The sequence below is a fragment of the Heterodontus francisci genome, chromosome 38 (genome assembly GCF_036365525.1).
Source record: "Heterodontus francisci isolate sHetFra1 chromosome 38, sHetFra1.hap1, whole genome shotgun sequence".
NCBI lineage: Eukaryota > Metazoa > Chordata > Chondrichthyes > Heterodontiformes > Heterodontidae > Heterodontus > Heterodontus francisci.
The window spans coordinates 39,821,425-39,834,886 of NC_090408.1; the positions used below are offsets into that span (position 1 = coordinate 39,821,425).

General features: G+C 45.5%; 1 protein-coding gene across 1 annotated transcript; it reads left to right on the forward strand.

Annotated features, from left to right (window-relative positions):
- Window positions 1-9,326: 9,326 nt before the first annotated feature.
- Window positions 9,327-11,720, forward strand: LOC137352630 (autotransporter adhesin BpaC-like). The gene has a single exon (XM_068018361.1). The coding sequence runs from the start codon at window positions 9,327-9,329 to the stop codon at window positions 11,718-11,720; it is 2,394 nt and encodes a 797-aa protein (XP_067874462.1).
- The last annotated feature ends 1,742 nt before the right edge of the window (window positions 11,721-13,462 follow it).

Sequence of the window (13,462 nt, forward strand, 5' to 3'; positions counted from 1 at the left end):
TTATGAGATTAAGGTTTTTATTATTTTCCTGTTTTTGATTCTTTCCTTCAGTTTTCTCTGCTCCTCTCATGAGAGGGAGGGAGATAAGATTGGGCCTCACTATGATACCCTTTCCTGTTTGGCGATTTAACTGAAGTGGCAGAGGGTGCCCCCGCCGTCACCACCACCAACCCACCACCTATCCTCGCTCCCCCCCCCCCCGCCCGCCCCCCCTCTACTACCCTGGAACCGGAGCCCAGAGTTAGTGCAGGGTAACTAACAACAACAACTTGCATTTTTCTAGCACCTTTAACATAGTAAAACATTCCAGGGTGTTTCACAGGAGCTTCATCAATCAAAAATTTGACACCGAGCCACGTAAAGAGATATTAGGACTGGTGACCAAAAACTTGGTCAGAGCTAGGAAGGTCTTAAAGGAGGGGAGAGAGGCAGAGAGGTTTAGGGAGAGAACTTTGGAGCTTAGAGCCCAGGCAGCTGAAGGCACGGCCGCCAATAGTGGCGTGAGGAAAATTGGGGATGCTCAATAGTCCAGAATTGGAGGAACACAGAGATCGCCAAAGGTTCTAAGAGGAACACGTAATGTCTTCTACTGTAAAGGGTGGACTTTCAGCAATGGAACTGCAGACAGGATGATGTTGGTTCTCAACATGAAGGGTAAGACAGTTCTTAATGTTGTAGATTGCTCAAAAAATACTCGGTCTTTTCTCCTATTGTGCAGGTCCAGTGAGAACCAGAATAAACAGGACATTCCTGTTGACAAATACCAAGTATATTCGGAACTTGGTACAAATGCAATAGCCTGTTTATTCCAGTTGTGAAAATAGCTGCGGATAAATGTAGAGTCAGCATCTGTAAATAATAAACATCCGCAGAAGCAGTCTGAATAATGGAAACACAATATTCGGGATAGTGGATGACCCTACAGTAAACTAGACTGTCAGTCCCTCGCTTCTTGAGCTTGGGTTCAGAAACCTAGACTCAGGATGAAAGGTCCTCCTCCCCATTGCTCATGTGAGCTGAGTACTTTTGGCAGTCCCAATCCAGTTTCTGATTGGAATGGGTCCTCAACACAAAGACCTCATTGTTGTAATGTAGGAAATGCAGCAATCAATTTGTGCACAGCAAGCTCCCACAAACAACAGTGTGATAATAACCAGACCATCTGTTTTTAGTGATGTTCGTTGAGGGATAAAAATTGGCCCAGGGCACCGAGTATGTAGGGTTTGAGCTCATATTTGGATTGAGCAGGATCAAATGATATGGAGCAGCTCCCGGAACAAGCGGCCTGGGGAGAGGGATGGAGCAATGAGACAGCGGGACTAATGGTGGTGGGTGTAGACCGGAACAACAGCGTCAGTATTCCTGCTGTTCAGTCGGAGGAAATATTCACTCCCATGTTACATGGGAATCTGAGACCACTGCCTGCGAGCATCGAGAAGCAGTGAGCAGAGGGAGCGGACTTCGCGCACATGTCTACATTTCCCAGACAGAATTCCCCAATCATTTTCCCCCAAATTGGCCTGGCTTTTTACTCTGGTTTTCCGCCTGGAGATCACATGGTTTTGGCTGCGGTGGTGAATCTCTATATTGATACACAATTGTGTGGCTCAGACTGGATGGAGCTGAGGGTATTTTCCCACAGTAAGGGTTGGCCGTCACTGGACAGTGATTAGGATTGGGACCTCTGTTCGATTTGTTTTTTAACCACAGTCCCGCCCTCCCCTACCCCTGTTTCTCAAGTCCAGAAGCTCTGAGGTAAATTGTAACAGACCTACAAGCACCATGGATGGGAACTTCCACTCTATACCACACATTTACACACCAACGCACTCAATTTTTAATTAACCGACCCATCTGCCCATCAGGAAGCTGGTGAGATCGGGTTGAATGTTGAAGTCAAAGGAGAATAATGTCCGTCAGGATGCAAATCTGGCATTCCACCCGATTCCATGGGATTCCTGCCGGGTGAGTTAAAATTGCAACCCCCCTCCACCCCTCCCCTCACTCCACCTCACCCACATCCACAGCAAGACATTTACTTATTGCACCAACTGTTTCAGTTCTCTGATTCAATCCTAAGGCTGACCAATTTGGATCAAGGGACAATCTGTTGGCTCCGTACACTTAAATCTTTCCAGTTGTTCCTGTTTGCCAGCAAGATCTGTAACAAGTGCTGTTGAAGGCACTGGCGTCAGTCTGGTATTCCTGGTCACTCCCGTCTATTTTGTTGTATGAGTGGATAAGGATATCAGTCAAAGTGCCTGTGCAGATTGCTGAGCCACGCTTGCTTAATCAGAGAGTGGAAGACAATAAAAAAAAGCTCAGAATGCAGCTTGTTCTCCTAACGGCAAAGCAGACAAGGAAATAAATTCTGGAGCATTCACAGGAATTCACTGTCATCGTGGCCATTTCTCTTCATCAATGTGACAGGAATATGGCAGCAGTCTCATCCAACAAAAAGGGCGGCAGACTTTGCATTAGACTTCTCCAGCAGTGGCCAGATCTGTCCTGGCAAACCAGACATCCAGAGAAGGCCTCTCGAGATAACAAGAGTTTGCTTGGCTCGGAATGTGCCAGCAAAAAGCACCCCACCCCATCCCCCCACTCCACCTCGTCCCCCCACCAGCCCCTCCTAATCTGAACAGAGAGACCCAGGGGTTTACACAGAGAAATCTTTTAAGGGGGCAGGAAAAGCTGAGTAGGCCATTTAATTAAAAAAACACATTCCGCACCCTTGGCCTTATAAATAAAAGCAGAGGGTACAAAAAGCAAGGAAGTTATGGTAAACCTTTACACATCACTGGTTAGACCTCAGCTCGATTAACTGTGGGACTTCAGTTATGCGGTGAGACTGGAGAAGCTGGGATTCTTCTCCGCAGAACAGAGAAGGTTAAGATGAGATTTAATAAAGGCGTTCAAAATTACGAGGGATTTCGATAGAGTAAATAAGGAGAAGCTGTTTCCAGTGGCAGAAGGGACAGTAAACAAAGGACACAGGTTTAAAATGATTGGCAAAAGGACAAGAAGGGGACATGAGGGGAAACATTTTTACACAGTGGGTTGTTGTGATCTGGAATGCACTGCCTGAAAGGGCGGTGGAAGCAGATTCAATAGTAACTTTCAAAAGGGAATTGTATAAAAATATTTGAAGAGGAATAAAATTGCAGGGCCATGGGGAAAGAGCAGGAGAGTGGGACTAATTGGATAGTACTTTCAAAGAGCTGGCACAGGCACGATGGGCTGAATGGCCTCATTCTGTGCTGTATGATTCTCTGATTCTCTAAGTGAACTGCCTCAATTAAACCTGTAATGAGGCCGTGGTTCTTGATGGCTGTGTTTTATCCAAATGCTGAGAGCTCAGTCGGAATGGCGAGATGATCATTGGCTCATTTACAAACCAGTTTGTTCTTGTTTTGAAATAGACAGGTGTGATTCTAGAAAATTCAATGTTTTTTGTTTAACGAAGGCCCTTGATCTTAATGGAAACAATTAGTATGATATATTACCAGGATTTGCAAGGGGAATTCTCATCAAGTGCAGTTCGCTACTTTTGAGATTCAGTTGCAAATTGTACTAAATTCACTCTTTTTAAAATATGTAATCTGTGTGAAAAGCAATGGCATTTATCCGACAATTAACCATTTCCTTTATCCCCCTGCAGTTCCCTTTAGAGAGGACTAATTATTCCCTGCATTCCAGACACCCTCCATAATCTCAACAAAGGGACCAATCATCATTGGGATTCTAGTCAGTGAGCTATTTGACTGGGGAAGGAATCACAACGCGGCCTGATCCTGCTCTCACTTGATATCCACAGGGGTCCCTGGATGAGTGTGAACCATGGCTTATTCTTGTCTCTACCTTCGGAGACCATAAATAAATCCAATAGGGAATTCAGGAGAAACTTCTCTAGCCAGATTGTGGTGAGACTGTGCTACCACAGGGACTAGTTGAGCTGAATAGTATAGATGTATTTAAGGGGAAGCTAGATAAACACGTGAAGGAGAAAGAAATAGAAGTATATGCTGATGGGGTGAGATGAGGAAGGTTGGCAGGAGGCTTTTGTGGAGCATAAACACTGGCATGGACCAGTTGGGCTGAATGGCCTGTTTCTGCGCTGTAAACAACATGTAATATGGAAGACGCTAGCTATGTATAGGTATGTAAATAGATGGGTCGAATCTGCATATTTCATGCCATAATTCATAATTAGATCAGTATTGCTGAAAACAGAGACATTTTGTCATCTTGCTCTCATCAGGGCAATTCGCAAGAATACCAATGTAAGGGAAAACAATAAATTTATACTGTATGAGAAGAGAGTACTGATTGGTTGGCAAGTGAACTCTGATTGGTAGAGGCATTGCCATGGAGAATGCGCCAGTTTATGGTGACTGACAGTTAACTGCCAAGCTTTGTTTGAAATTTAAACCAGGCAGCTTGACTCTGATTGGTCAAGGCATTGCCCTGAGGAATGAACCAGCGAATGGCTGTCACTTATTTTGTTCAGCTGAAAAGGGGCAATGTGTGTACATATTCTTTCTGTCTGCAAAGAACAGGGCCCTGTGTATTAATATATGTAGCTTCCAGTACACGCAAGTGCACCACACTGCAAGCCCGACTGACAATCTTAAATTGGTTGTCAGCGTAAATCTTAGCACAGCTTCTTATGTGGCACCTTATTGAATGCTTTCTGAAAATCCAAATTTACTACATCATTGGTTCCCCCTTATCTATCCTGCTAGTTACACCCTCAAAAAATTATTAGATTTGTTAAACACAATTTCCCTTTCATAAAACCATGTTGGCTCTGCCTAATCATATTGTGATTTTCCAAGTATTCTGTTACTATATCCCTAATAATTTTAAACAAAAAATACATAATTTTCTTTACACATCAACTCCTGATGTGAAATTTAGTTATTTGTTAACTTCATTGACTGTATTGTTTGCTCCATTTTTTGCTTGTTCCTTAAGCCACAATTTGTTGGTTTGGAAGCACTGTCCAAATAACCAGTCTGCAATGCCTAATTTATCAGTCACAGCATTCTAAAACCCTTAGTAATTAATAGAAAGGTTTCTTGTTGCAGTGTTAGACTTCCAGGAAATGAATAATTAATCTTGGTGTTGGAGTCCGGTTCTGTTTGTTTTCGCTTGGGAACTGCACTGGTACTCATTATCCCTGTCAAATGTAAAGTGTTAATGATTTGTTGCATTGTGAATATTTCAGACCCTTTAAATTAATCACACTACTAGGCCTGTTTTCTTAACTGTTAAATAGTAGGCCTTTATCACCTAACATGTCTGGTAAATGGGCATCTGCTTCAGTTGTGTATCGTAGAACTGAAAAAAGAATAATTTAGCAGCAACTATTAGCAGTCTGGAGGAGCTGAATGACTCCATTGGTGAAGGCAGGTACTGGTTAGTGTAGTACTAAGCCATATGAATTGGTACATTCTGGGTTTAACTAGACTAGTAATCCAGAAAACGAGCATTCAAATCCTACCACAGCAGTTTGAGAATGTAATTTGATTGAATAAAAAAGCCAGTATGAGTAAAATTGACCGTGAAACTATCAGATTGTAGTAAAAACACAGCTGATTCACTGATGCCCTTTAGGGAAGGAAACCTGCTGTCTTTACCTGCTCTGGATTTATCTGTGATTCCAGTCCCACATCAATGTGACTGATTCTTAACTGCCCTCTGAGGTGGCCCAGCAAGTCACTCAGTTGTAGCAAAAAAAATGCAACCAATGGTTTAAGAAGGCCCACCAGCACCTTCAATTAGGGAATGGGTAATAAATGTTGACCTTGTCAGCAACACCAAGACTTGATAATGAATTAAAAATACAACTATGGGTTTGTGTCAAGGTTGTTGAGTTAGCCATGGTAACAGTCATGCTGCTCTAATTGGCTTCAGCTAGTCTGAGCTGGAATGACACTGTCACGTGGCTGTTTGTGGGATCTTACTGTGTGCAAATTGGCAGACGCCATTCCTATATTACAACAGTGACTAAACTTTTAAAAAAGTACTTAAAATGGCATTAAAAGAGAGAATGCAGTCGGTATCCTTGTTCATGTGCTAATGGGAAGATGGTACATTGACAGAGAGACCTTGTAGCAAGAGTGAAATGATTGGAGGTGAAGAGGTGGTCAGTTTTGTTAGAGGCCTCTCATTCTAATCTTCGTTATGTTTCTTCCCTCTGCTCCAGGACCTCATCCAAATCAGAGTACTTCATGTGTGAGACTCAGTAAAGAAAATCAGCAGGCTATTTGACCATGAGCTTCATTCCCAAACCCAATCCTAATTCTCACCCAATATCTACTTTCCAGCAAGTCATTGAACTATTTGCCTCTCTTGCATAGGAAGTAGTAAAAAGAAAGAACTTGCATTTATATAGCGCCTTTCACAACTCATGATATCCCAAAGTTCTTTACACACAATGAAGTGCTTTTGAAATTTAGCCACTGTTGTAATTTAGGAAACATGGCAGCCAAATCTGTGCACAGCAAGCTCCCATAAACAGCAATGTGATGGTGACCAGATAATCTGTTTATTAGGTGTTGGTTGAGGGATCAATATTGATTAGGACACCGGGATAACTCCCCTGTTCTTTTTTGAAATAGTTCTGTGCGATCTTTTACTTCCACCTAAGAGGACAGATGGGGCCTCTGTTTAACATTTCATCTTCAAGACAGCACACCTGACAGTGCAGCACTCCCTCAGTACGGCACCTGGTGTGTCAGCCTGGATTTTGTGCTTACGTCTCTGAAGTGGGACTTTGAATCTATGACTCAGAGGTGAGAGTGCGACCCACTGAGCCACAGCTGACACCAGTTGTAACTGCTCTGCCATTGCCGTGGCTGAGAACAACGGAGATCAGTGATTAAACTTTGAAGCCCCTATTCTGTATCGTACTGGGCAGTGCAGAGAACGAGGCTGGCAAGTCCAATTCAAGGGTTAGAAGTCATCAATAATTGCTGTGGAATTGCTGCCAAATTTCAAAATGCTGACAGTCCCAACTGGACTATTTTTTAGATGTTGGCAAAATGTTTAGCATCTGAAAATCCATCACAGCACAACCTCCTAAGATCTGATCTTCCTCAGTTGTCTGTGCCAGGAGGCAAGTAATAACAATAAACAGTCATTTCAGCTGTCTTCAGCTTCGAACATGTGAGTCGTCTATTTCCCAACTAGACAGAGAAACAATGAAGATCACGGCAAATATGATTACACAAAGGCGCCGTGGGGAAATGAAGCAGAGTGAGGTTGTATAATGCATGCTATTTTAACAGGAACACAGGTGCAATTTGCAATCTGCTAGTCAAGGAATCTGCTTTACATCTGACATCAGCCACGGTTCAGTGGGGAGCTCTCTTGCCTCCATGTCAGAGGGTTGTGGGTTTAAGTCCCACTCGAGAAACTAGACACAAAACTTAGGCTGGCATTCTCGTGTAGTACTGAGGGAGTGCTGCACTGTCAGAGGCACCAACATACAGGTGAGACATTAAAGTGAGCCCCTGTCTGTCCTCTCAGGTGGATGTAAAAGTTCCCATGATACTATTTTGAAGAGGAGCAGGGATGATCTCAGTAGTGTCCTGGGGCCAATATTTACCCCTCAATCCAGCATCACTAAAAAGCAGATGATCTGGTCATTATCACATTGCTGTTTGTGGGATCTTACTATTTGCAAATTTCCTACATTACATCTTTGAAATAGTGCAATGAAATCTTTTACATCCACCTGAGAGGGCAAACAGGGCCTGGGTTCAACATCTCATTCAAAAGGCAGCACCTCTGACAGTGCAGCACTCCTTCAGTACTGCATGGGGAGAATCAGCCTAGATTTTGTGCTCAAATCTCTGGAGTGGGCCTCAAACCCACAGCCTTCAAACTCAGGGGCACGAATGCTACCAATTGAACCACAGCTGACACTTCAATGTAGATATGATTTTTAATATGTTAACTCCTGGGTTAAATAGCAGAGAAAGGACAGCCATAAGAAAATCATCAGAATCAGAGAATGGTTACAGCACAGAAGGAGGCCATTCGGCCTGTCGTGCCTGTGCTGACTCTCTGCAAGTGCAACTCATCTAGTTTCACGCCCCCGTCTTTTCCCGGTAGCCCTGCAAGTTTTTTCTCCTCGGATAATTATCCAATTCTCTTTTGAAAGCCTCAGTTGAATCTGCCAAGAACATTAACAATTGGTCCTGTAGCATTGCCAAATGTCACTCCTGGGCTATAGTTATAAGCTCTACAGACACACAAACACTTAACATGCACATTTGCTTATTAATATATGTTACAAACTATTTTCTGTTTGCAAAAATTGTGAAGATGCTTTAATTTATTGCAACAAGTTTTCTTTACCTTTGAACATTTTTGATGGCATCATCAGGGAAATTATTTGGACACAACAGGGATCTCACAAAAGGTTCCAGTGATAAGTGCAGATCCACCCATATGATTATGATTAGATTATGATTAGAGATACAGCACTGAAACAGGCCCTTCGGCCCACTGAGTCTGTACCGAACATCAACCACCCATTTATACTAATCCTACACTAATCCCATATTCCTACCAAACATCCCCACCTGTTCTTATATTTCCCTACCACCTACCTATACTAGTGACAATTTATAATGGCCAATTTACCTATCAACCTGCAAGTCTTTTGGCTTGTGGGAGGAAACCGGAGCACCCGGAGAAAACCCACGCAGACACAGGGAGAACTTGCAAACTCCACACAGGCAGTACCTGGAATCGAACCCGGGTCCCTGGAGCTGTGAGGCTGCGGTGCTAACCACTGCGCCACTGTGCCGCCCTATAGCTCATCCTTCCAGAGAACCCTGCAGCCCCCACCTCCCATCTCCAACCACAGCATTCAAATGCCCCATGAATAATTCCAGAGTTTTTGCCTCCACTGTATTCTGTGTATGTATCACGTGTTGTGTGAAGAAATGCTTCCCCTTACCTACAGTGGTGCTTTGAGTTAAAATAGAGCTCAGGATTAACCTTTGTTATTCTGCATGATACATTAGATGCCTCTATAACAGTGATTGCTAAACAGAATAGTATTTACATGAGTGGCCAGGGGGAGGGCGAGTCTCACCATTCCTGTGCTCTGTAGGGTTCACCCTCACTCACATTGAAAGCTAAAGAGATGGCAACCTATGGTTACAGGTGCAGTGACAGACCAGTCTCATAGATTTCAAAGGGTTCATAGTGATGGTCATTGAGCAGGAAAGTAAGAAACTTGGAAAATAAAAAATTAAATACACTCCCGAAGAAAGCACGAAGGAGAAAAGGCCATTCAGCCGATCATGTCAACTCTGTCCTTCCACAGAGAATGTACGCATCTTCTCCTGATGATAGAAGAGGCACAGTTTCTGAAAGTCTCATCAATGGACCAGCACACTGGAGCAAGGGACCAGCAAACTGCAGCAAGGGACCAGCAAACTGCAGCAAGGGACCAGCAAACTGCAGCAATGGACCAGCACACTGCAGCAAGGGACCAGCAAACTGCAGCAATGGACCAGCACACTGCAGCAAGGGACCAGCAAACTGCAGCAAGGGACCAGCACACTGCAGCAAGGGACCAGCACACTGCAGCAAGGGACCAGCAAACTGCAGCAAGGGACCAGCACACTGCAGCAAGGGACCAGCAAACTGCAGCAAGGGACCAGCACACTGCAGCATTGGACCAGCAAACTGCAGCAAGGGACCAGCAAACTGCAGCAATGGACCAGCACACTGCAGCAAGGGACCAGCACACTGCAGCAAGGGACCAGCAAACTGCAGCAATGGACCAGCACACTGCAGCAAGGGACCAGCAAACTGCAGCAATGGACCAGCGCATTTCAGCAAGGGACCAGCAAACTGCAGCATTGGACCAGCACACTGCAGCAAGGGACCAGCAAACTGCAGCAATGGACCAGCGCATTTCAGCAAGGGACCAGCAAACTGCAGCATTGGACCAGCAAACTGCAGCAAGGGACCAGCACACTGCAGCAATGGACCAGCACACTGCAGCAAGGGACCAGCAAACTGCAGCAATGGACCAGCACACTGCAGCAAGGGACCAGCACACTGCAGCAAGGGACCAGCAAACTGCAGCAATGGACCAGCGCATTTCAGCAAGGGACCAGCAAACTGCAGCATTGGACCAGCACACTGCAGCAAGGGACCAGCAAACTGCAGCAATGGACCAGCACACTGCAGCAAGGGACCAGCAAACTGCAGCAATGGACCAGCGCATTTCAGCAAGGGACCAGCAAACTGCAGCATTGGACCAGCACACTGCAGCAAGGGACCAGCAAACTGCAGCAATGGACCAGCGCATTTCAGCAAGGGACCAGCAAACTGCAGCAAGGGACCAGCACACTGCAGCAATGGACCAGCAAACTGCAGCAATGGACCAGCACACTGCAGCAAGGGACCAGCACACTGCAGCAATGGACCAGCACACTGCAGCAAGGGACCAGCACACTGCAGCAAGGGACCAGCACATTGCAGCAAGGGACCAGCACACTGCAGCAATGGACCAGCACACTGCAGCAAGGGACCAGCACACTGCAGCAATGGACCAGCACATTGCAGCAAGGGACCAGCAAACTGCAGCAATGGACCAGCACACTGCAGCAAGGGACCAGCACATTGCAGCAAGAGACCAGCAAACTGCAGCAATGGACCAGCAAACTGCAGCAAGGGACCAGCACACTGCAGCAATGGACCAGCACACTACAGCAAGGGACCAGCACATTGCAGCAAGGGACCAGCAAACTGCAGCAAGGGACCAGCAAACTGCAGCAAGGGACCAGCAAACTGCAGCAATGGACCAGCAAACTGCAGCAATGGACCAGCACATTGCAGCAAGAGACCAGCAAACTGCAGCAATGGACCAGCAAACTGCAGCAAGGGACCAGCACACTGCAGCAATGGACCAGCACACTACAGCAAGGGACCAGCACATTGCAGCAAGGGACCAGCAAACTGCAGCAAGGGACCAGCAAACTGCAGCAATGGACCAGCACACTGCAGCAAGGGACCAGCACATTGCAGCAAGGGACCAGCAAACTGCAGCAAGGGACCAGCAAACTGCAGCAAGGGACCAGCACATTGCAGCAAGGGACCAGCAAACTGCAGCAAGGGACCAGCAAACTGCAGCAATGGACCAGCAAACTGCAGCAATGGACCAGCACATTGCAGCAAGAGACCAGCAAACTGCAGCAATGGACCAGCACACTACAGCAAGGGACCAGCACATTGCAGCAAGGGACCAGCAAACTGCAGCAAGGGACCAGCAAACTGCAGCAATGGACCAGCAAACTGCAGCAATGGACCAGCACACTGCAGCAAGGGACCAGCACACTGCAGCAATGGACCAGCACACTACAGCAAGGGACCAGCACATTGCAGCAAGGGACCAGCAAACTGCAGCAATGGACCAGCAAACTGCAGCAAGGGACCAGCACACTGCAGCAATGGACCAGCACACTACAGCAAGGGACCAGCACATTGCAGCAAGGGACCAGCAAACTGCAGCAAGGGACCAGCAAACTGCAACAAGGGACCAGCAAACTGCAGCAAGGGACCAGCACACTGCAGCAAGGGACCAGCACACTGCAACAAGGGACCACCAGCTGCAGCAATGGACCAGCACACTGCAGCAAGGGGCGCTGCTAAGAAGTAAAGTAATCCTAGCATACTCGGAATGATTTCAAGCACATAGGAAAGGCGAAAACTGATCAATCCAGCTCCAAGCAAGCAGGGACATTATATTAAACCTTTTTAGGTTACTGGTTAAACCTCAGCTGAGATGTTGTGACCATTTCTGGACACCACACTTTAGGAAGGATGTGAAGGCCTTGGGGGAAAGTGCAGAGGCGATTTACTGGAAAGGCACCAGGCATGACGGACTGCAGTTATGTGGTAAGACTTTAGAAACTGGGCTAGTTCTCCTTAGTGCAGAGACTAAGGGGAGATTTAATAGAGGTGTTCAAAATATGAGAGGTATTCACACAGTAGATAGGAAGAAAGTGTTTCCACTGGCAGTGGAGGACGGTTAATAGCCAGATGACGCAGATTTTTATGCAGTGAGTTGTTGTGATTTGGAGTGCATTGCCTGAAAGGGTGGTGAAAGCAGATTCAATAATAACTCTCAAAAGGGAATTGAATATATCAAGACAAAGAAATTGCAGGGCTATGGGACTAATTGGCGAGCTCTTTTGAAGAGCTGGCACCGAAATGATGGGCTGAATGGCCCCCTGTGCTGTAAGATTCTATGTCTGATTATTCTGTCATGCACTCCTCCCACCATCTGCTGGTCCCCTGCTTAAGGGAACTATTAGTTTGGCAATTAGCAAAATTGGCAAGGTAGAGAATGGCACTTTTAAAATATTTTGTTGAATGTTCTCCATGAGAAATAAGAACCAATTTTCTGTTGGCAACACACCACAGTGATTTATCTCTCCACCCTTGCTGCCTCCGGGCACTATTAACTGCCCCAGATGTTGCCCACACTCATCCAAATCTTTGAAGTGCCCCCGACCGAGGAAACTTGACCCTGGACGATGAGTGGAAGGAGGAAACGCGTATTCGACTGGGAGGGTGGGACAAGAGGGAATTCTACGCACCCGGTGCAGCAGAGTCATTCCTTGCTGATTGCCATCACCTCGATGAGCATAAAAATTCATGAGGAAAGAGCAAAAAGCAAAGGAGACAGAGAAAGTGAGAAAATGAACAAAGGAAAACAAAGGAGCGAGGGAGGAAATAAACCAAAGAACCAAAGGCATTGAACCATAAATACTTGTTTCTCTTGGGAAACAAAAAACTGTCTCTATAACCTTTTCCCCATATTTGAGAGATAATTGAGTGAAATAATAGACAGGCTGAGGCAAGATTTGCCATCCAATTAATTGTGAGGTTTCTCTGCTGATAGCACTGTGCGATGATACTGCAGTCATTTTGCCGAGCTTTCATCTGCCAATCTCTGGCTTCTCTCCAATACAGTAATTACCCTCTGTGCATTACTGTGACTCAATTAGTTGCATTTTGCCTCTGAGTCAGAGAGTTGGTGGGTTTAAGCCCACTCCAAAAATTTGAAGCACATAACTTAGGCTGTCACTACAGTACTGTCAGAGGTACTGTGCCTTAAATCAGATATTAAGCTTCAGTCCTCTCCATTGGTTTAAGTGGATTGTCAAAGCAGAGCAGAGAATTATCATAATCAATCACCTTTCCTCAATCGATATCACTTGAACAAGTTAACTGGTCATTCCTGATTGGTGTTGAGCTTGTTGACTGCTGACAAGAGTCACAACAGTTCACTGTGTCTGAAGGTCTTTGGGATATTTTTGGAAAAAAAATATAACTGCAAGGCTGTCTGTAATGTTACATGGAACAGGCAAGTCATTTATTTGTTAGCTGATATCAGGCCCAATTAGCATGAAAAGTGCTT

What these genes read in the sequence shown, in the direction of transcription:
- LOC137352630 (XM_068018361.1), top strand. Translation starts at nt 9,327, where the DNA reads ATGTCAACTCTGTCCTTCCACAGAGAATGTACGCATCTTCTCCTGATG.